General features: G+C 44.1%; 1 protein-coding gene across 4 annotated transcripts in view; it reads right to left on the bottom strand.

Moving 5' to 3' along the window:
* The window catches only part of SMARCC2 (SWI/SNF related BAF chromatin remodeling complex subunit C2), a 78,674-nt gene that overhangs the window by 36,300 nt on the left and 17,787 nt on the right, over nt 1-24,587 (bottom strand). For all 4 annotated transcript variants that reach the window (XM_077297546.1, XM_077297547.1, XM_077297544.1 and 1 more), the window contains exons 3-15: nt 17,152-17,237; nt 16,816-16,897; nt 16,499-16,591; nt 9,669-9,738; nt 9,140-9,209; nt 8,017-8,092; nt 7,164-7,295; nt 6,127-6,242; nt 2,569-2,693; nt 2,275-2,334; nt 2,040-2,077; nt 1,204-1,334; nt 968-1,039 (exon numbers count right to left, since the gene is read on the bottom strand). In XM_077297546.1, the coding sequence (XP_077153661.1) occupies nt 968-1,039; nt 1,204-1,334; nt 2,040-2,077; nt 2,275-2,334; nt 2,569-2,693; nt 6,127-6,242; nt 7,164-7,295; nt 8,017-8,092; nt 9,140-9,209; nt 9,669-9,738; nt 16,499-16,591; nt 16,816-16,897; nt 17,152-17,237 (1,151 nt within the window). The remainder of the gene's footprint in view (nt 1-967; nt 1,040-1,203; nt 1,335-2,039; nt 2,078-2,274; nt 2,335-2,568; nt 2,694-6,126; nt 6,243-7,163; nt 7,296-8,016; nt 8,093-9,139; nt 9,210-9,668; nt 9,739-16,498; nt 16,592-16,815; nt 16,898-17,151; nt 17,238-24,587) is intronic.

Below are 24,587 nucleotides of genomic sequence, written 5' to 3'. Positions count from 1 at the left end.
GCGATCTCTCTTATCCATTGTCCATTACAAATTAGCTGTCAGTCAGCAAAGCTGTTAATCTATGTATAGAACCACCTACTGGACTCCTAAATCTTTCCCCACAAAACTCTATACTACTCTGTTGGTTCTTACTGCTCTATAACATGATGTCTGCAGTTTAGAATCAAAACTCAATTTGACAGGTTTTCTTTAAAGGTTCATTCCCATCTTCATAAATGGGTATGGGTTGGATAGTGATTGTAAATTCTAGCAATTTACTACTCATTAAAAGTTTCAGCCGCTAAAGACACTAATACTTATCTTTTCTTTAGAACTCGTTGCCTTGAGACCGACCACTGCTGCTAGACAACAAAACATACCATACATGCTATCTGCTTACAGGCAGTGGTGGTCAATCTCCAAGGCAACGAGCTGTAAACAAAATAATAAAGTGTTAATGGGCTTTGTCCAGTAAAAACAAATTATCACTTAATCATGATAGGATATCATTTTTTGGCTGATGCGTGTCCCACCGCAAAAGCTGCATCGTTCAGCAGAATGGGGAATTTTTACCCTAATTACGAAAAAAATTAGGCAGCTTTTCGCCACACCATTTACTATGTATGAGGCTGCGGGAAAAAGACAAGTACAGCACTCTGCAGCCCCCCGTTTGGGATGAATGAAGCAGCGTTCAAGCGTGTGCATTGCTGCTACATTCTAATGTGTGTAAGGATTAATGCAGGTCCCGGCTGTTGGACCTCACCGATCGACAAGACATGACTTGTACATAGGTGATAACTTGTTTTCACAGGACATCCCCTTTAATATCTCAAGAACGGCTTCAAATTTTAAGAAGCAGTAACTTGCAGAAGTGCTTGTTTTTACTGTCTGAGAATATCCATCTACGGGAATAACAATACAGATGAGCAGCAGATAGAAATATAAAAACTGGGCCAATGACCATAGCATACAATTAGGTAGCACTCACATCTCCGGCGTTTTAGACTTGTTCTTGCCATTAAAAAACTCAGGTAGTGCTCTTCGCTCAATGGCATGTACACTGCAGGAGAAATTCCAATGAAAGGCAAAAATAAACAGATTGTGATATTGAGTATATATATATATATATATATATATATATATATATATACATATACATACACACACACACACACACACATACATATATATAATAAATAAATATAAAACACAATCTTTTGTTACCTATTATAATCGAACCATGCAGCGTAGCTGGGGATGATAATGTGGTGTGTTTGTTCAGTTACATTATCTTCATGAAGATCAGAAGTCTTCACTTGTTCACTTTTGATCCCTGTAGGGCTCTCTTCTTCCTCCTAGGAGGAAAATCGAAAACGCACAATCAGGCCTTGTTCACACAGTGCTGTTCCTGCCAAAACAGGAAAGGGAGCCCTCTACATGGAGAAGTTTGAGTGTTTAGATATATTTGAATTTTTTTATAGCTAAAAACATTATCCTAAATTCAAGCTTCAAAATCTACCATCCCAGTACTGATTTTGGCCTATGTATTCCCATCATAGGCCGATGGCATGTTTATGTCAGTTATCGTTTAAGCCTCTATGCTCATAGTTCACAACATTAAACTAGAAGGGTAGATATAAATTTATTTTGAAATGTTACTGAACATCAGAAAGATTATACACTGAAACAAGCAAGTTCATAAACAATTCTTTGAGAGCACTTTTAAACAATGAAATCCACAGCAGAATGCACCAAGTTCAGTGGAGTTAATCTGTGGTTTTCAGCATAAAATCGGCCATTATTCAATGTGGATTTTATTTTTTTTTTTAAATCATGAGAATAAAACATAAAAAACAACCTAATTTCACATGCATTTACAGCAGTATCGCTTAAGATTCTGAGCAGACTTGACAATAAAGCTATATACCGTATATCATGTATTTTGAGTGTTCATACATTTGTAAGCTTTGGTCTCCTTTGTACCCGGGGATTGAGCCAAAGACTCAACATTAAAAGTAGAAGCAGAGTAATGTCAAAATGTCAACTTGTGTAACACGGACCTTAGTGATAGCATCCATACTCTCATCTTCCTGTTCATCTGTTAAGAAAAAGGTGATAGTATTAATGACAATAATGTTCCTCTGAGCCAATAGGTTGTAGCGTATATATCTTTTTAATGAAGGTAAAATAATGAATGAATAAATGAAGAAAGTGCTCAGACTGGCTAACTTTAGGTTCTAATAAATATTTGACTTAGAAACTATTTAAAATCAGAAAAGCATAGTAAAAACTCACCTAGGTCAGTCACTGTACCACCTTTCACTGGGGCAGATTCAGAGTCTTTCTTGGTATTAACTAGAAAATGATGAAATGCATACATATCTGTGGGTAATGTTACATACTCCAAGAAATTATCTTATCTTTGGACTATACAATGCACTTTTTATCGTGTATAATAGTTGGTCAGGGAATCCCAGCAGTGGTTGCGGTAGAACACCAGTGTAAAAAATGGACTTCTGAATCAGGCCTTATACATGTAATCAGTTGACAAACTTCATATACAGATGCATAACACAAAAAGAAAAATACCCGTTTTTGGGAGTGTAACTTCTTCTACATTAGGCACTGGGGATGGCTCATCCATATCTTTTGTCAGATCCTCTTGTTCTTCCTCCCGATGACCCCTTTTTGACTTGTTATAAGGTGTAGATGGTCTATACAGTACAGGAAATGCTGTTAAAGGGTTATTTCCTTCTGAGGATATGCTATACAAGTCTGATAGATGTGGGTCCTAGCTATTCAGGGAATGGGCTTATTTACATGCCATCGTGAATGGAGAGGTGGCTAAACATGTGAGGCTCCCTCCAATCACTTGTATGGTAGTTCCAAAAATATCAGACCTCTGGGCGGACGTTCCTTACACAGTGTCTGCCACGCAGTGACGGCTGCCTATACAAATCATTCCTGTGTTCCTTAATTAAAATGAATGATAAATGGGCAGATCTCAGACGCCCGATACGTTTATAACAATTGTGGCGAAGAAAGACAAGCACTGGGAATAGCAAAAATGGAGCCAAGTGAAATTAATATCCAATAGCAAATTAACAATTAATTGTAATTAGTAAAGAAAGAGGGAGAGGATTGTGGCTGACATCACTTAATGGGTTTGTTTGGTTTTTTTTTAACTGTTATTACTAAAACGTTTTGTCTTGAGTTTATGACAACATGTAGTAATATACACCATTGTAGGTTTAAGAGAAAACACAAAACTGTGAGCTTATACCCCATATGAATATTACATCAGACAGGTTTCCACCCCATGATAATAAGATCCATCATACGACTTTCAGGTGTACCACAGTAATATTTTCATTGAATTATCACTTTTACCCGGTTTATAATTGGGCTCATCCCAACTTCCTGACCAGGCACTTTTTGGGGTTTCATCGTATATGCGCTTTTTTTTTTTTTACATCATGTATTTTTTATTAAAGCATATGACACGCCATTAACACAGTCCGATACAATTTCCAGACAAATACAGTACATTAGATATATGACCTGATAATATATTTTCATTTTACTAAACAACACCCTTACCCCCTAACCAACCCCCCTCTCCCTCCCCCCAATCTCTTGCCCATTATCCAATACAACCATCTGACAGCATCACCTCTTGAGAAAAGATAACAAGCTTTACAAAAACACGCCTGTACATGTAGGAGTCCCCCCAGAATCAACTACACGACACCCATTCTACTTTGCAGTAACTCAGCAGATGCCACACCTGGGTAATCCATCCATCCACCCCACACATTTTCAAATTTTGTATTCTGACCTCTCTTACTGTATATATTTCTTTCCATAAGGACAATAAAATGTATCTTGTTGATAAATTCCTTTTTCCCTGGCGGTTTTTCATCCAACCAGTGCATTGCGATAAGCTTTCTCGCAGCATACCGCAATCTTGTGATAGTCAGCCTTCCACATTCATCCGTAGCAATATCATCCATACAGCCCAAAAGGCAAGTCAGCGGGTTACGCACCACATCTACTCTGTCACCTCCTGGATCAAGTTAAGCACCTTCACACAAAAGGGTTGGAGGCGAGCACAAGACCACATCATATGTAGCAGATCAGCGCCTTCCTCACCACACCTGGGACATTCTGAGTCACCTCTCAGTCCTGCCTTCCTCATCCATGCCGGGGTCCTGTACACCCTATACACCAGGTATAACTGTGACACCCTCTTAGCCTCACTCAGGGAAGCCCTGGGGATATATTGAAGTCTCCCACTGGGACTCCGACAAGCGGCCCACATCCGCCACCCATTTCTCCTTAATCCTTAAAGGGCCACTGTCACCCCCTCCAGCCGTTATAAACTAAAAGAGCCACCTTGTGCAGCAGTAATGCTGCATTCTAACAAGGTGGCTCTTTTAGTTTTAGGTTCAAGTATACCCCAAATAAAGCGTTTTTATACTTAGCCATAATTGGTGTCTCTAGCCAGGTAGGCGGGTCCTCACTCCCCAGCTTGGCCAGCTCCTCTGCCGTCACTCCAATCTTCCTGCGTTTTCAGCGCCGCCCCCTCAGCGCTGTTATCGTTTCAAAACCGGCGCCTGCGCTGTGTACTGGTGTCCTGCGCAGACGCAGTAAGCTCTGGCCGTCTGATGTCCCAGCCAGGCTTGCACACTGCGCGGGCATTGCGGCCAGCCACCTTTGGAATCCCCGCCCCGCACTGTGTTATGCATTATGCACAGTGCGGGGCGGGGATTCCAAAGGTTCCACCTATGCAGAATATTCCACAGAACACCAGGATGGATTGCTGCACAGCAAATAGCTGTAGGACCTGCGATGACGTCACTGCCATGTGATTGCCCTAATCACATGGCAGTGACATCATCGCAGGTCCTACAGCTATTTGCTGTGCAGCAGATCCATCCTGGTGTTTTGTGGATGTCTTTTGTTCTCTGGTGTCAGCCATTACACGGAATATTCTGTATAGGTGAAACATAAATATATACTGATAAGAAGACGTTTTCCGGGGATTCCAAAGGTGGCTGGCCGGCGGCCGCAATGCCCGCGCAGGCGCAGTGTGCAAGCCTGGCTGGGACATCAGAGGGCCAGAGCTTACTGCGTCTGCGCAGGACACCAGTACACAGCGCAGGCGCCGGTTTTGAAATGATAACAGCGCTGAGGGGGCGGCGCCGAAAGCGCAGGAAGATGTGAGTGACGGCAGAGGAGCTGGCCAAGCTGGGGAGTGAGGACCCGCCTACCTGGCTAGAGACAGGAATTGTGGCTAAGTATAAAAACGCTTTATTTGGGGTATACTTGAACCTAAAACTAAAAGAGCCACCTTGTTAGAATGCAGCATTACTGCTGCACAAGGTGGCTCTTTTAGTTTATAACGGCTGGAGGGGGGTGACAATGGCCCTTTAACGGATGCTTCAATAAAAAGGTATCCATCAGACCCCTATACATCAAGGTAATGAACCCCCTCGTACTCCTCCGAGGCCCAATAAGATTCAACAAGCTATCTGACTGCAGATTCACGCGCGACACCTCATTTTGACAGTTTAGGGCATGTCTCAACTGCAGGTACTGAAAGAATGACTTCTGGGTTAAAGGAAACTCAGTCCTAAGTGTCTCGAATGTTTTAATAAAATCTCCATCAAGCAACTGAGACACGAACCAAATGCCAATGCGCCTCCACTGGTACATGCGCTTTTAATGGCTCTGAAAAATGTTCTCATTTGGATATTCAAATAGTTTTGGTCCCTTTTTTTGCCATACATGGGACTTAGCTTTTTTTTTTTCAGGTAGGCAAAAATTAGAATGCTGCTTCCTTCGAGTATACAGGTTTTTTTTTTTATTAAAGCGGCCATACAGTTCCAGAGATATGGGCCTTTTTATGTAGTGCCAATTTTTACAATCAGAGTAGTAACACAGAGCAGCCTTTAAAAATTAATACAAAATAAAAAGGCCCATATCTCTGGAGACGTGTGGCGGTTATAAAAAAAAAATAATTGAATACTCAGAAGCAATAGGAATAAAAAAAAAAAATAGCATAAACTGGTCACTTCTGACCTGGTGACAGCTCCTTCTTTAAAGAAGTTTTGCAACAAAGCGCATGCAGGTTTATGAACCAACCCTTTCTTGACATTCTTCTTTTTTGCTTCTGCACTTGGAGGAGGCGAAGGAGAACGTTTCCTCTTTTTATAATTGGGTCCTTTCTTGTCCCTGCGATCTGAGTCAGGACTGCTTACCTTTAATGAGAAGGCAAAAGCAACACTCAAGATTCAACATTGGATGCATCTGTTCCTGTCATAGGGCATCACCTCCTGCTTTTTAGGAAGTGAACCATAAAAACTAACCTTTTATTTTTACCATAAATCAACAATAGAAGCACATATAAGAAACTTTGTAACATATCTCAGGGATAAATCCTCTTTCTGGACTTTTCACACAATGATTACCCATTCACTCACAAAAGCTCTTAGTGACTAGTGTCTGCAGAGCAGAAAACTGCTAAAAAATACAGGATATAAGTCAGATGAAAGCCAAAAGAAGGCATGTACACACATGACAACAACAAGGGGAATCTGAAAAAAAAGAAAACCTTCATCCATAACATTTTATTTTCTGTGTAATTACCAATCCTCCCCACCCCAATAAAAAAGCAACCATTATTTAGAAGAGCCTGCAGATCTAAGAATAGGAAGTTTCAGGTAGCCATTGGAAAAGGTTTTCCATGAAAGACAGAGGCAAGTGAGCATATATCTGGCCATCTTTCTGCTGGACTTAGAATGGGTCATTTGAATTCTGAGGATCTTCGAGCAAAACAGATAAAAATCTAGAAATACGAAATTAATTTAAGAGGTTGGCCACTATTTTTTTTATTGATGGCCTATCCACAAGATAGGCCTTCAATATCTGATCGGTGCGGATGCGACACCCGGCACCATTACCGATCACTCTTTACCGGCCGGAATTTCTCGGATGCTGGGGGAGCACAAGGGTCCATCAAAACCATGCTAGCCATGGCCGGGTACAGATATGCCTTTGTTAAATAAAAAAATTAAAAGATAAGAAGTACATGTATCTCTTCAGAGAGACTATAGCAGTGAAATAGACAAAAAGCGTAACAGAGAGACCTCTACAAGGCCGGTTTGCAGTATGGATCTCACCTCATCAGTTAAGGTCTTGGCTGAGATCTTCTTGCGGCGTGTAACTGGACTTTTTTCATCATTCACCTCATAATCTTCTTCATTCATCCATTCGTTGAAGAGATCAGTGTCGAGAATCCACTTGGCATGGACCTGGCGTGAAAAATATGGAAAGATTTCATTATCAAAAAGTTAGCAGCAAGTATGAAGGTATAGTTTAACAAATCGTATATGAACACAAAATGTAGACTCAGATCCATTAATTAAAAAAATATGGACTTGAAAAGTAGAAAAGAAAATGTAAAATATCCATTTATTATTTAATGAATATGCAGAGATATCATTTGTTGAAGTTGTTTATTGGCACAGTACTTCCTACCTGTGATCTGGGTCTTAAAGGGGTTGGACAACTCCTCCTTAACAGCTAAAGTCCGCCATAAACGGTACTTATTCCCTGGACCAGCTCTGCTCCTCCAATGTTGGCACAGAGGCTCTTCCTATGTCCTTGCAGGACGTCCACTCTGATGGATTACTAAAAGGCTGCGGCTGCAGCCCCTGATTGGCGGCTGCAGCCCCTGATTGGCGGCTGCAGCCATGTGACATAAGAATGTCATGTGGCCCCCAGGAGACAAAGTGTCAACATCCAAGGAACCTTGCTGATCATATTATTCTCTATTGTTTTATGTGGGGCCTTTTAGCTGTTAAGATGCGGCTGTCCAGTAGCGGACAACACCTTTAATGTCTGCAGAATCATTAGTTTCTTTGAACAAAGACAGAAACCTAAACTAGGAGACTTTTTTTTTTTTTCTAAATATTTTTTTTTACAGTTGCTCATACATTTTCCATCTACAAATAGAGATGACCAAAGATGTACCTTGCGAGGTTTTTCTGGGGTCGGTGCATCCTCAACTGGAGCTTCCACTTCACTTGCCGGAATCCAGGTATCATAACTTCAAAATAAAAAGCTGAATTTTTTAGCTATACAAGTAACATCATAATAGCAAAATGTATTTATTTATAAAGTAGCAAAACATATACATTTATAAGACTGCAAAGAATGGTACTTTCTAAGAAGCCAAATGAACACGGCCCTACAAGATACTGGTTTTGTGGCTTATTCTAACTGATGTTAACTATATTGTAGTGCTTTATTCTAACCAACAGTAATATTACTAACAGTGATACAATACAATGCTGCAGACAATTGTAGTGAACTTTTAGCACATTATATTCATTATAACTTGACGTAAGGCTCTATATCTGATTGACATATCTGTATAATACAAAGGCAACCTACTAGCAAAGAAAAAAAATGCTACATATCTAGAAAGATAAGTAATGAACAGGCAAATATCATTTTACACATGTTCATCTGTCTATCTATCCAGCAGTGCAGCTGCAGGGAGAAATGGATGTTAAATTCTCCTTACATCTGCTCGCTTCCAGTCATCTGGGGGTCTCCCTGGGCTGTGATCACACAGATCTCCATGAGTAATCCTTGCACTCCTTGACTGATATCCTGCTTCGTTCACACACTGCTGACGTCAGTGAATGAGAAGAGGGGATGACTGCACCGTACACCGACGGCTGACAGCCCGGGAACCGACCCAATGACTGGAAGCAAGCGGCTGCAGGAAGAATACAACTTCATTTTCTCTCTGCAGCCACACTTTCAATTCAGAAACCACATAGCTAAAACTGTATTTAACGGAATATTATCACTATAGCTGCAGGTGGACAGGGTTTTTTTGTTTCTTTGCTTATAGGTTTCTTTTAAATACTTTTTTCAGTTTTTATTGGCCTTATTTCTAATCTAGTTCTAGATTGTATGATCCAGGTTAGGCCAGCTCTTTAATATAAAATACTCATATACAGAAATAACAGATATACATGGATTACAGTGCGGGTCTTCAGGGCTACTGAGGTGTTCATGAGCCATTCACACCCAACACTATTGTCCATGGGCTGTGGTATAAAGGACAGTCATACACCCTTACCTATCAGGATAATATCCCCAGTGAAGAAGAACCTGCTTGTCTCTCTTCAATATGGGCCTCACCCATTCCTCTAAACGAAGATGATCATGACAAAAGCGTGAGTGAAATAAAAAATTAACTACAAATATCAAAAGGACAGACTGAAAAATCCTTTGTAGAATTTACAAGATACCTAGTATTTAACACAAAGCACTGGAGATAACTGAAGCTTATACCAGTTATTTATGGGCCTTTTCTTACATTAGTTCAGTATAACAAACAATACTGTGTTATATGGATGGCACAAGCTTCCCATAAAAGTCTCAGTCCACCTAAAAGCAAGCCCATTTGTTGTCCACCACCCCAACCCTGACAAAAGGATGGAGAACTAGCACACGTAAACGGATTGGTTTAGGGTAGTCCCTTTCTAAATGCCTCATTACGGCATTCTGAAACAGAAAAGGGGAAGGAGCAATTACTGCGGTTTTAGAAAGGATAGCTAGAAAAATTATTGGGAATCTTTATGCAAAAGTAAGAGTACTATTCTAACCTTCCTCCAAGGATCCAGGAACTGGAACAACCACATGGGAGGCATGACTTTTGTCCTCCGTCACTGTGCCCTACAAAAAAAATAAAAATAATAATAGCATAAAACAAAGCATAAACATGGAATTAATGGTACTAGAAAAATAAATAATAATAACACTAATGCACATCTGTTCTCTTTGAGAACATCAGCGAGTGGGAGATGTGTTCCTCAATAAAGGCAACAAGAATTTTACATTAAGTACAAAAATCCAATGCTCTTGTTAATAGCACTGGGGGCACACAGCAATATGGGTGGGAAACAAAACCAAGAGAAGTATTTACCATGTTGTCCACCTAGTGCTCAGCTACTTTTATGAGTATTTTGCAGCACAGGGTGGTATCAGAGGAAGTCACTGTATAATGCTAGAAGATCCAGGTGAAGCTGTGAACTGAAGCCCGGGTGATAACCTTACAGGTACGAGAGGTTGATGACTGATGACATATCAGTCATGATGTCCCAATCTCAACCTTATCCTTGGGCTGGTAGGATTCAGTGATACAGACCAGATCTAGCGAGCAATGGCAGTTATGGAAGCCGGAGATCATGAACTCAAATGGTCTTTCGTGTGCTACGGGAGACTTTGGCCAAGTATGGTAGGTGTTTTGACCATTAAATATCGTCTGAGTGGACATAAAAGGACATCAAGACGTTAAAACCTCATAATTAAACTCAGTTAAGGCACAGAGAGTTTACCTACAGACCATGGAAAGGAGGTTGCCCAATGTAGAAGAGGCAACAGCAGTTCATCAAACAAAGACAAGGTTGGCATAACAGGCCTCACATGACCAGACTTGAAAAACCAGATCAATGAGGGAGCCCTCCAACATGATCCTTTTTGAGAAGGGGAAGAAAGAAGTAAACCCTTTTCAATGAAAGATGAGTGCAAAGGCAGAGGACTTGTCAACTCTGACTGTGTCAATAGGAACTTTGTTTTTCAGATGGGACACAAGAAGGTTAACCCCTTCATGACCCAGCCTATTTTGACCTTAATGACCTGGCCGTTTTTTGCAATTCTGACCAGTGTCCCTTTATGAGGTAATAACTCAGGAACGCTTCAACGGATCCTAGCGGTTCTGAGATTGTTTTTTTGTGACATATTGGGCTTCATGTTAGTGGTAAATTTAGGTCGATAATTTTTGCATTTATTTGTGAAAAAAATGGAAATTTAGCGAAAAATTAGAAAATTTTGCAATTTTCAAATTTTGAATTTTTATTCTGTTAAACGAGAGAGTTATGTGACACAAAATAGTTAATAAATAACATTACCCACATGTCTACGGGTTAAAATTTGACCAGCGATTCTCATTTTTACAACGAAATTTACAAAACCATTTTTTTTAGGGACCACCTCATATTTGAAGTCAGTTTGAAGGGTCTATATGGCTGAAAATACCCAAAAGTGACACCATTCTAAAAACTGCACCCCTCAAGGTGCTCAAAACCACATTCAAAAAGTTTATTAACCCTTCAGGTGCTTCACAGCAGCAGAAGCAACATGGAAGGAAAAAAATGAACATTTAACTTTTTAGTCACAAAAATGATCTTTTAGCAACAATTTTTTTATTTTCCCAAAGGTAAAAAGAGAAACTGGAACCCAAAAGTTATTGTACAATATGTCCTGAGTACGCTGATACCCCATATGGGGGGGGGGGGGACCACTGTTTGGGCACACGTCGGGGCTCAGAAGGGAAGTAGTGACGTTTTGAAATGCAGACTTTGATGGAATGGTCTGCGGGCGTCACGTTGTGTTTGCAGAGCCCCTGATGTGCCTAAACAGTAGAAACCCCCCACAAGTGACCCTATTTTGGAAACTAGACCCCCCAAGGAACTTATCTAGACATGTGGTGAGCACTTTGAACCCCCAAGTGCTTCGCAGAAGTGCGCACAAAAGGGCTCGGAAGGGAAGGAGCGCCATTGGACTTTTGAATGAAAAATTAGCTACAATCGTTAGCGGACACCATGTCGCGTTTGGAGAGCCCCTGTGTGCCTAAAGATTGGAGCTCCCCCACAAGTGACCCCATTTTGGAAACTAGACCCCTCAAGGAACTTATCTAGATGCATAGTGAGCACTTTGAACCCCCAGGTGCTTCACAAATTGATCCGTAAAAATGAAAAAGTACTTTTTTTTCACAAAAAAATATTTAGAATTGAGAGTCCTCAGTGGTTGATACCTTTTAATGGCTAACTGAAAAGATGGTAACAAATTGCAAGCTTTCGAGACTACATACGTCTCTTCATCAGGCAAAGACTAAAACAAATTCTGAAGAATCACATATTTATGCACAACATAGTATAGAAGAAAAAAAAAAAAAAGGGAGAGGGGAAAAAAACCATGGATAAGCCAGGTGACATGAAGCAGAATTACCATGGGTGATAAACAGTTACGTCCATAAATATTGGGCCAATTCTTAGATAAGGATTGTTTTATTGTCCTGTGATTAGGGTCTGGTTCTGTTGTGATGACCCCACATGGTCTGATGGGCAAGTTCATTAGTTGATGTAAAAAGACATAAATCCGTGTGACACATTCATTCCTGCATTTAGAGTGTCAAAGGTCGTCATCAGTTTATATTCCCAGACTCTCCTGTCTTTCTGCGATTTGAAGTTATCCTTTTTCACAAAAAATTTATTTTAGCCTCAATTTGTTCATTTCCACATGGGCAACAGGATAAAATGGATCCTAAAATTTATTGGGCAATTTCTCCTGAGTACACCGATACCTCACATGTGGGGGTAAACCACTGTTTGGGCACACGGCAGGGCTTGGAAGGGAAGGAGCGCCGTTTGACTATTTGAATGAAAAATTAGCTCCAATCGTTAGCGGACACCATGTCGTGTTTGGAGAGCCCCTGTGTGCCTAAACATTGGAGCTCCCCCACATGTGACCCCATTTTGGAAACTAGGCCTCCCACGGAACTAATCTAGATGTGCGGTGACCACTTTAAACCCCTGAGTGCTTCACAGAAGTTTATAACGCAGAGCCGTGAAAATACAAAAACATTTTTCTTTCCTCAAAAATTATGTTTCAGCAAGCAATTTTTTATTTTCACAAGGGTAACAGGAGAAATTAGACCCCAATAGTTGCTGCCCAGTTTGTCCTGAGTATGCTGGTACCCCACATGTGGGGGTAAACCACTGTTTGGGCACACGTCGGGGCTCAGAAGGGAAGTAGTGACGTTTTGAAATGCAGACTTTGATGGAATGGTCTGCGGGCGTCACGTTGTGTTTGCAGAGCCCCTGATGTGCCTAAACAGTAAAAAAAAACCACAAGTGACCCAATTTTGGAAACTAGACCCCCCAAGGAACTTATCTAGACATGTGGTGAGCACTTTGAACCCCCAAGTGCTTCACAGAAGTTTACAATGCAGAGCCGTGAAAATAAAAAATCATTTTTCTTTCCTCAAAAATTATGTTTTAGCAAGCAATTTTTTATTTTCACAAGGGTAACAGGAGAAATTGGACCCCAATAGTTGTTGCCCAGTTTGTCCTGAGTATGCTGGTACCCCATATGTGGGGGTAAACCACTGTTTGGGCGCACGTCAGGGCTCGGAAGGGAGGGAGCACCATTTGACTTTTTGAACGCAAGATTGGCTGGAATCAATGGTGGCGCCATATTTCGTTTGGAGACCCCTGATGTGCCTAAACAGTGGAAACCCCTCAATTCTAACTTCAACGCTAACCCCAACACACCCCTAACCCTAATCCCAACTCTAGTCATAACTCTAATCACAACCCTAACCCCAACACACCCCTAACCACAACCCTAACCCCGACACACCCCTAACCCTAACCACAACCCTAATCCCAACCCTAACCCCAACACACCCCTAACCCTAACCATAACCCTAACCACTAGCCTAACCACAAGCCTAATCTTAACCCTATTTCCAACCCTAGCCCTAATTCCAACCCTAACCCTAAGGCTATGTTGCCCATGTTGCGGATTCGTGTGAGATTTTTCCGCACCATTTTTGAAAAATCCGCAGGTAAAATGCACTGCGTTTTACCTGCGGATTTACCGCGGATTTCCAGCATTTTTTTGTGCGGATTTCACCTGCGGATTCCTGTTGAGGAACAGGTGTAAAACGCTGCGGAATCCGCACAAAGAATTGACATGCTGCAGAAAATACAATGCAGCGTTTCCGGGCGGTATTTTCCACACCATGGGCACAGCGGATTTGGTTTTCCATAGGTTTACATGGTACTGTAAACCTGATGGAAAACTGCTACGAATCCACAGCGGCCAATCCGCCGCGGATCCGCAGCCAAATCCGCACCGTGTGCACATAGCCTTAGGGTATGTGCCCACGCTGCAGATTCCATTGCGGAATTTTCCGCAGCGGAATTGATAAATCCGCAGTGCAAAACCGCTGCGGTTTTTACAGCGGATTTATTGCGGTTTCTAGTGCGGTTTCCGCTGCGGGTTTACACCTGCAGTTTTCTATTGGAGCAGGTGTAAACCTGCAGCGGAATCCGCACAAAGACTTGACATGCTGCGGAATATAAACCGCTGCGTTTCCGCGCGTTTTTTTCCGCAGCATGTGCACTGCGGATTTCGTTTCCCATAGGTTTACATTATACTGTAAACTTATGGGAAACCGCTGCGGACCCGCAGCTGCGGAAACGCTGTGGTTCCGCAGCGTGTGCACATACCCTAATTCTAACCCTAGCCCTAACCCTAGTTCTAACCCTAACCCTAGTGTAAAAAGTAAATATACTTTCGTTATTTTTATTATTGTCCCTACGTATGGGGGTGATAAAGGGGGGGTTCATTTACTATTTTTTTAAATTTGATCACTGTGATATAACCTATCACAGTGATCAAAATGTACCTAGAACGAATCTGCCGGCCGGCAGATTCGGCGGGCGCGCCGCGCCCGCCATTTTGGAAGATGGCGGCGCCCATGGAGCAGACGGATGGACACGGGAGGCTTGGTAAGTATGAGGGGGAGGGGAATCGGAGCACGAGGGGAGCGGACAGGCGGACGGAGGGGAGCGGAGCACAGGACGGAGGACTGGGGAGGCGATCGGTGGCGGTGGGCAGATCAGGGTTTCCAGCCATGGCCGATGATATTGCAGCATCGGCCATGGCTGGATTGTAATATTTCACCATTTTCATAGGTGAAATATTACAAATCGCTCTGATTGGCTGTTGAAAGTGAAACAGCCAATCAGAGTGATCGTAGCCACGAGGGGGTGAAGCCACCCCCCCTGGGCTGAAGTACCACTCCCCCTGTCCCTGCAGATCGGGTGAAATTGGAGTTAACCCTTTCACCCGATCTGCAGGGACGCGATCCCTCCATGACGCCACATAGGCGTCACAGGTCGGATTGGCACCGACTTTCATGACGCCTACGTGGCGTCACAGGTCGAGAAGGGGTTAATATCTGAGGAGCCCAAGAGAGCTCATGAGGCAGTCAGGGATAAAGTAACTTCTAGTGCAGTGTAGCAGGCTCTTCATATTGGAACTGTGGTCACTAGAGGCTAAAAAGGTGGAAAGATGACAGTAAACCACCCCCTACACTTTAGATCTCTGTTCAGCCGAATAATGATTTAGCCAAACATTTGGTCAACAGCTATCTTGCTCAACTCTCAGATACCCAGGGGTGCTCATTCGGTCGGTAGCTATTAGTGATGAGCGAATATACTCGTTACTCGAGATTTCCCAAGCATGCTCGGGGGTCTTCTGAGTATTTTTTAGTGCTCGGAGATTTAGTTTTTCTTGCCGCAGCTGAATGATTTACATCTGTTAGCTAGCATAAGTACATGTGGGGGTTGCCTGGTTGCTAGGGAATCCCCACATGTAATCAAGCTGGCTAACAGATGTAAATCATTCAGCTGCGGCAAGAAAAACTAAATCTCCGAGCACTAAAAAATACTCGGAGGACCCCCGAGCGTGCTCAAGAAATCTCGAGTAACGAGTATATTCACTCATCACTAGTAGCTATCTTTTCCGACTCTCCCATATACTAGGGGTGCTTGCTTTTGCCAAGTTTTCCAGTCTTCTCTATGAGAGCTGTTGTCAAACATCTCCGATGAGTTATGTCTTACAGAACAAATGGATTGGCAGTCTAAAGTAGGACATGCCGGAACCTTATCTCCCACCCATACACATTAGTATGTTTGCCAAACCTGTAGATATCGGTGGATATTGGCAGAGGTCAATCTAATGTGTATGGGTGTCTTATTGGGCTGTGATTTTTCATCCCATGTCACTTGGAAAAACATTTCCAGGAATTAAAAGTTTTTATGCTACTCTCCAATTTCAAATGAATATGGCACCAAGTATAATGATACCAAGATGTAAAGGCGGTTTCCAAGAATTCCTCTTTTGTTAACTGCATGGGATTGCAGATTTTAAGTAGCAAAATGGGCTTTTCTCACCCACTAATATTCCAGCTCCAGCTCTCCTCCACTGCCCCCAGTCTTTGTTTACAGAGCACATGACCACTGCAGTCAATCAGTGGGCTCAGCAGTGTTGCCAAGGTAGGGAACACAAGACCACTGACTCCACTGATAGGCTGTGGATGTGACCTTTGCAGCCTATTAACAAAACTTAGGGACGGTTTAGACACTTGGGGCTGGAGCAGCACTGGGCGAGTATTGCTCAGTTTGATATTTTTAACCTCAGCAAGTCTGTGCAATACAACAATACAATTCATACAAAACCACTCACGTTCTATTCCACATATTAATGCGGCAGAAAGCGCTCAACATCATGATTTATTCGATATGTCCTTGGCAGAGGGTTTCAGGCATTTTATTCTTACAGAGTGAAACCGTCACCCTACCTGATGTCTTTTTACAATGTCTTTAAGCTTGCTCTGCAGTTTTGAGTCTATATCTGGATGAAGGTATATATTTGGTCGTGACAGACAGTTATTCTGAAGGATTAAAAAGAAGACAACACAATAAATAATAATTCTAACATACTAAAAAAACATCGTTTGAAATTAAGGGTCTGTTCACACCGAGCAGAATTACTGTAGCACATTCATGCATCAATTCCCCCTGGAACTGCAGAGACATCCCTATCAGCAAATCCGCACCAAATCTATAGGTAGAGAATTGCCCCCGCCACACCAGACGAAAGAGAAGGCATCCAAACCTGCACAAGGGACTTTTCAATGTTCATAAACATTTCCACATTACGATCCATGCGGGAAGGGTTCTGGAAATCAAATCTACGCCTAAAGGGATACGAGATTGAAATTAGAGATAGCAAATGCTGGTACGATTACATCCAATATTAATGTGAAAATTAGTTTTGCTAAAGGTGTCACCTGTCATCCTGCAGACGTGCCGAGGGCACATATTGATGAAGGTCCACCCTTAATTCTGCCCATCAGAATTAATCAGGGATTAAAGCCCAAATAGCAGGCACCAAGTTCCTCTGAAGCCACAACACAGAGTGAGTACACTGATTAATGTAAGGCCGTCTTACCATCCTTGGTCACTCTTAAATTTGTAAGCAGCAGCGAGGATATGACAGAGCGCTCCTCCAACTTTGAAATCCAGGAAACATTTCATCTGTAACACAAGAATCATGGGAATGAACAAACAATAGATGTTAGCAGGTGATAACACCCAATATGGACGATAACAGGTGATGACACCCAATATGGACGACAGCAGGTGATGACACCCAATATGGACGACAGCAGGTGATGACACCCAATATGGACGACAGCAGGTGATGACACCCAATATGGACGACAACGGGTGATAACACCCAATTATGGACGATAGCAGGTAAACAATACTTTAGAGTTTAAAGGAGTTTTCCCATGAATATAGTACATTTTAATAAACTGATCTTAAAAATAACTTCCACAATTGAAAGTGTTAAAAAAATGTCCCTGTGCTGAGATAATCTTATAAATGTGCCCCTGCTGTGTACTGTGTAATGGCCGTATCTACAGGGACATGGTTTGATCATACCACAGCTCCTGTGAAGGGGAGGACGCAAAAGAGAGGATACAGACTTTACAGCCGGGGATCACAGCTTATTCTTTCTGTGAGGCAAAACCTTTCCCTGCCTGTTTAAAAATGTGTTTTACCTCACAGAAAGAATCATCTGTGATCCCATGCTATAATGTCTGTATATTCTTTTACCTCCTCCCCTGCCCAGGAGCTGTGGTATGATCAGACCATGTCCCTGTACGGTCAGACACAGCCATTACACATTACACAGCAGGGGCACATTTATAAGATTATCTCAGCACAGGGACATTTTATTTAACATATTCAATTGTGAAAATTATTATTATTCCAAGATCTATTCATTGAAATGTACTTTATGGGAAAACCTCTTTACGGAAGACATACACATTAAAGGTGACCGCTCCAACTGATTTTTGCGGATCATCTAAGGTGTATGGGAAACTACCAACTGCCCCACAACAGATGATATCAGGGGACATAGAAATTAGACGATGGAATTCAAATGCCCAATCCTTTTTTTTGACGAAGACATAAGCCGCTGCCCAATTAATCTGGTAGCAGCTCTCTCATAAAGAAAACAGGAACACTTGGCTGAGATGAGTGTTCTTCTGTATGGGGAGAGGGGAGAGATGGCTGACCGCTATCTAATCTGAGTGGCCAGCTTAAGGCTAAGTTCACACGTTGCAGAATTGCCGCAGAAATTTCCGCTGCAATTCTGCGCCTCCTGCCGTGGGTATATCGCATGCAGAATTAGCATGCATATACCCGCAGAAAACTAGCGTTTTGCAAGCATAACTAGCTTGCAGAATGCTAGAGTTTTCCAAGCGATCTGTAGCATCGCTTGGAAAACTGACTGACAGGTTGGTCACACTTGTCAAACATAGTGTTTGACAAGTGTGACCAACTTTTTACTATAGATGCAGCCTATGCAGCATCTATAGTAAAAGATCGAATGTTTAAAAATAATAAAAAAAATAAAAAACATGGTTATACTCACCTGCAGACCTCAGCGGCGTCCGTTCCTATAGCTGGAGTGCAGTGAAGGGCCTGCGATGACGTCACTGTCTTGTGATTGGTCGCATGAGTCACATGAGCGGTCACGCGACCAATCACAAGACAGTGACGTCATCACAGGTCCTGAACCACATCATCTATAGGAACGGAAGAGAGATCATGCACCGGAGAGGCGGGAACACTTCGGGGGCCATCAGAGGGTGAGTATAGGACTATTTTTTATTTTAATTCTTTATTTTTTACCAATTATATGGTGCCCAGTCCGTGGAGGAGAGTCTCCTCTCCTCCACCCTGGGTACCAACCGCACATGATCTGCTTGTTTCCCGCATGGTGTGCACAGCCCCGTGCGGGAAGTAAGCAGATCAATGCACTCCTATGGGTGCAGAATCGCCGCGATTCCGCAATTTTAATGAACATGCTGCGTTTTTTTCTGGAATGCGATTCCGCTCAGGAAAAAAATGCAGCATGTGCACAAAAAATGCGGAATGCATTCTATTACATAGGATGCTTAATGTAAGCGTTTTTTTCGCGGTTTTATAGCGTTTTTATAGTGAAAAACCGCAAAAAAAAACGCGAAAAATATGCTACGTGTGCACACAGCCTTAGTTCCAAATATCTAAATTCTGTGAAGAGAGAAGGATGCTGCTGCCACTAGGAGGCTGACACTAAGTGATACAAAGAAAGTTAGCTCCTCCTCTGCAGTATACACCCTCCTGCTGGCTCTCAACTAACCAGTTCGGTGCAAAAGCAGTAGGAGATCAATAACAACATATGAGCGTATAGCATGTCATATTATATATGAGAGTACAGCATGTCAGATTATAAAACAAGCATAAGCTAATAACAGGGTGGGAGCTGTTTCCCCCAATGAATGGCTCGAAGAAAAGGATTTTACGGTGAGTACACAAAAATCCCTATTTCTCCTTCGCCTCATTGGGGGACACAGACCGTGGGATGACCCAAAGCAGTCCCTGGGTGGGGACAACATGAGATCAGGCCCTGTGTAACCGCTACTTACAAGTGCGCCACCGCGGCCTGCAGAGTCCGCCTGCCCAGACTCCCATCTGTGGAAGTGTTGGAATTAAAGTGCTTCAAGAATGCATGCGGACTGGACGAATGTGCAAGCTTGCAGGCATGCTTTGCCGACGCCTGGTGCCTAGAACCCTCGTCAGACAGGGAGATAGGCTGACATCTAACACAGAAGGACTCCTGGATGGTGAAACGAATCCACCAGGCTAACATGGCCGATGAAACGGCTAAACTCTTCCTGTAAACGTCAGGAAGCCTTCCTCTTACCATCAGGAAGCCCAAATAAAGCGTCCAACCTTCGGAAGGACGCCGTCCTGGAGACGTACCTACTCAGAGCACTCACTTCGTCCAGAATATGGGGAACTCATTCCATTTTGTGGACTGGTGCCGAAAGAGATGAGGGAAGAACGATGCCCTCATAACAGTGGTAATACAATACCACCTTGGTAACAAGGGATGGGGATGGCCTGAGGACAACCTTGCCTTGAAGGTAATAAGGGAAAAAAGTCTGAAAGAACAGAGCAGCTATCTCCGAAGACTCATCAGGATGAGGATATCGCAGAGAAAAAAGGGCAACCTTCCCTGATAGTAAAGTCTGTCCGGATCAAAAGGAGTCTACTGTAAGACTCCTAGGACCATTAAGGTCCAAATGATCTAACGGTATGCGATAGGGAAGAACTACGTGTGAAAACTCCCTGCGAGAAAGTCCCTACTTGCAGTTTTGTTGCAATAAGGCGGAAAGATACTAGCTCCGCAAACAAAAAACTGACGGATCTCGGATCTCCGAGGATCACTGGGGCCCTTTCTGCTTCCGAAAGGCTTTCGGAAGTAGTGGAAGGGGAGTTATGGAAACTGGTACCACGGAAGAACCAGAGCATGCAGTGCGATGGCTCTTGGATCTCGAGGCCGAACCACGAACTCGAGTACATTGGCGTTCAGTCTGGACGCCATCCGATCTACAACTGGAGAGCTCCAGTGAAGGCAGATCTGATGGAAGACTTCCGGGTGAAGTTCCCAGTCACTTGAGGCGGAACCCTGACGGCTGAATATGTTTGCCGCCCAGAGTTCTACTCCTCGGATATGTACTGCCGAGATCACAGAATGATAGATCTCGGCCCATCAGAGAATGTGAGGTACCTTGGCCATGGCGCCTGACCGTGGGTACCTGCTAGATGATTGATATATGGCACAGGCGTGGCATTATCCAATTGAATTCGGATGGGGTGACCTGCCAGAAGGCAGTGGACCTGCTGTAGGACTACCGTTCGGATCTCCAGAGCAATGATCGGGAATAGAAGACTGGCACTGGTAGTTACTAATAACCATTGAACCTGGAGAAAGGCCCTGGATGAAGAAGAAGCTCAGAGACTACCGTCTGAAAGTCTGTTTGACTTGCTGAAAACGAGCGGAGCGAAGGAAACGGCTTCCATTGTCGTCACCATTTTTCCTCAGAACCCTCCTAGCAAATCGAATGAAATGAGGGGATGAGTGATCAAGTGCGCGAGCTCCCTGTTGAAGGGCCATGACCTTGTCTTGAGGGAGAATTACCATCCTTCTGGAAATGTGCAGGATGATCCTCAAAAAGGATATCTGCTGGGCTGGAAATGAGGAGAACTTGTCTAAGTTTAGCTGCCAGCCCAGGTGAGAGGGTATCGCAAGTGATATAGACGACTCAACTTAGTCCTGGAAGAGCGGCTAGACAGTCGACCAAACAGGGCAGGATGACCACGCCTCAAGGGTGCAAGAGGAACATGACAGCCGCCATGACCCTTGCGAACACTCTGGGTGCGGTCGAAAGGACGAAGGACAAGGTCGTGACTTGAAAATGCTGTTCGCGAATGGAAAAGTGAAGGAATTTTTGAAGAGGGGAAAAATAAGAATGTGAGGGTAAGCATCCAGAATGTCGATGAATGCCAGAAACTGCACCTTTTTCTGTTGAAGTAATGGCTGAGCGGATGAACTCCATCCGAAGAAGGAGGACCTTGACAAAGGTTGTTAGAAGTTTGAGGTCCAGGATCAGTCTTACTTTTCGTTCCCCTTTTTGAAACCAAGATCCCTTAGATCTAGACTGTCCTGCACAACCCTTCCACTGCTGGTTGAGTCTGTAGGAAACATACAATTTTTTGTTAGTCTCCTGCTCAAAAGATTTGATTGGCCAGTTGTACTGTATTCGGAAAAAGGTTACTGGTGTGAATCAAAGTAGTTCAGGTCTCCAGCCAGGAGACCATTGCTCTAGCAATCCATGCGGCGGCTAGGGAGGGTAGAGCGCTGAACCCGAAGCCGCAAGACGGAACGAACCAGATTTGCTATCTGACAGTCCGTGGTAATTTTAATTGATGACACATCGGGCAGGGATACTGGTAGGTATACCACAGTAGATTCCACCCGCTTAATCTGCCAAGTGGCAGAATGCGCGGCTGCATCCAGCAGGTCATAGTCTCTTACCATCGCCACTCTCTTTTGACGGTGCAAAGTTCAAAATTAGGAACCCTCAATCCACTGTGCTCTTAACAGGGAAGTGGAGAGGGATCATCTGCCTTCCTGCTAAACAGTGGTGATGCAGAGGGGGGTGCTCGGACGCCAAAAAGGGTGCCTCTGTACATCCACGGAGTTCAAGTCTCCGGGTGGACAGGACAGGTTGTCTGGCGTTAGGCCGGGATGTAGATGAGGATACATGGAGGCGACACTCCGTGTGCTCGTCTGTTGATGGTGTGGGGAGATCGTTGCCCTTTAAAGGACCCGTCGCCCTAAAAATCAGACCAGGCATGGCATCCCACGTAGAGGCTTCTGTTGAATGAATAGCTTATCCGGACTGAATGGCAAATCCTCTACGAGGGAGTTTAGTCTCCTTATGAGGGACACTGCGTAGTCTAGAGCAGAACCGGAGTCCTCGTCAATGTACAGAGATTGGTTGATGATATAAATAGGCGAGTCCATCCTTTACTGAAGCTCTGGCAAGTCCAGGTCCAAGGCAATATCTGATTCATATTCAGAGTCTTGTTCTCAGCAAATCATTGGGGAGAGAGCTCATGAAATGAAAACTTCCGTTTTCTAGATGCCTGTACGTTTCTAGACGCCTGTACGTTTCTAGAATACTCGCGGCCCCTGCTAGCCGACGGCTCCCATGTAGGAGAGGGACCATGTATATCGGTCCTGCGAGCACTCCGAGCCACAAAGGGATCACAGAGGGATTCAATCTCTTGGTCAGAGAAACCATGGATTGCGGTCAGTGACGAAGTCCACCGAGGGAACTAGGTACTCTGGGATAAACTGGGATTAGAGGCGGAGGGCTCCTGAGCTCATTTAGGGTGACCGGCTTCGGATTGGTCATGTGCCTTTAAGACCAGGGAATACTGGTCGTGTGCCTTTTAGACCAGGGAATACTGGTCGTGTGCCTTTTAGACCAGGGAATACTGGTCGTGTGCCTTTTAGACCAGGGAATACTGGTCGTGTGCCTTTTAGACCAGGGAATACTGGTCGTGTGCCTTTTAGACCAGGGAATACTGGTCGTGTGCCTTTTAGACCAGGGAATACTGGTCGTGTGCCTTTTAGACCAGGGAATACTGGTCGTGTGCCTTTAAGACCAGGGAATACTGGTCGTGTGCCTTTAAGACCAGGGAATACTGGTCGTGTGCCTTTAAGACCAGGGAATACTGGTCGTGTGCCTTTAAGACCAGGGAATACTGGTCGTGTGCCTTTAAGACCAGGGAATACTGGTCGTGTGCCTTTAAGACCAGGGAATACTGGTCGTGTGCCTTTAAGACCAGGGAATACTGGTCGTGTGCCTTTAAGACCAGGGAATACTGGTCGTGTGCCTTTAAGACCAGGGAATACTGGTCGTGTTGCTTTAAGACCAGGGAATACTGGTCGTGTGCCTTTAAGACCAGGGAATACTGGTCGTGTGCCTTTAAGACCAGGGAATACTGGTCGTGTGCCTTTAAGACCAGGGAATACTGGTCGTGTGCCTTTAAGACCAGGGAATACTGGTCGTGTGCCTTTAAGACCAGGGAATACTGGTCGTGTGCCTTTAAGACCAGGGAATACTGGTCGTGTGCCTTTAAGACCAGGGAATACTGGTCGTGTGCCTTTAAGACCAGGGAATACTGGTCGTGTGCCTTTAAGACCAGGGAATACTGGTTGTGTGCCTTTAAGACCAGGGAATACTGGTCATGTGCCTTTAAGACCAGGGAATACTGGTCATGTCATGTCGTTGTGCCCCTTTAATGCAAAGTCGTCACCCCTGTGTGAGCCGGCCGGGTGGAACAAGATGGGCACCGGGAGTTGCAGAGGTGATAAAATCTCGCAGAGAGTGAGAAGCGCCAATTCGGGGGGTGGAGCCACATGCATGATGTGGGCGGAGCCTTGAGACTTCCATGAATAGGCCCAAGCCGGGGCCTAAATTTCTGCAGCCGGCGGGAGCGATACCAGCGGTAGACGTGAGGGGAGTTGTAGTGGCTGAGAAAACTGAGCGCTTCTGTGCCAGGCGAGATGCGCCAGAAAAGCGGGCAGAGACGCGTTAGGGCGCCATAGTGCGCTTCCGGGGTGCGGCCTACACATCAGCCGAAGCTGGGGGCTAAATTTTTGCAGCTGGCCGGAGCGTTACCTCAGGGAGGTGGGCCACAGGGAAGCCTGAGACTGCCTGTGAGTATGTGAATATCCTGCTGCAGAGGCCACCGCTGACAGGATCCACTCACCATCGGTGCGCGTCCCGGCATGGAGCCGCCACAGATAACTGCAGGTAGGTCAGGTATTGCAGCGTGGACGGTGCAGGGATAGAGGGATAAACCTCAATCCACCATCCCTTTGTTAGGGAGGCGGAGAGGAACCGTCCGCCTCCTTGTGCCATCCGCTTTTACAGTGGTGGGACAGTGGAGGGCTGCTCGGACGCCATA

The sequence above is a fragment of the Ranitomeya variabilis genome, chromosome 3, assembly GCF_051348905.1.
Source record: "Ranitomeya variabilis isolate aRanVar5 chromosome 3, aRanVar5.hap1, whole genome shotgun sequence".
Classification (NCBI taxonomy): Eukaryota; Metazoa; Chordata; class Amphibia; order Anura; family Dendrobatidae; genus Ranitomeya; species Ranitomeya variabilis.
The sequence above is the reverse complement of the archived record's forward strand: the minus strand, read 5'-3'. Positions and strand labels throughout refer to the sequence as shown.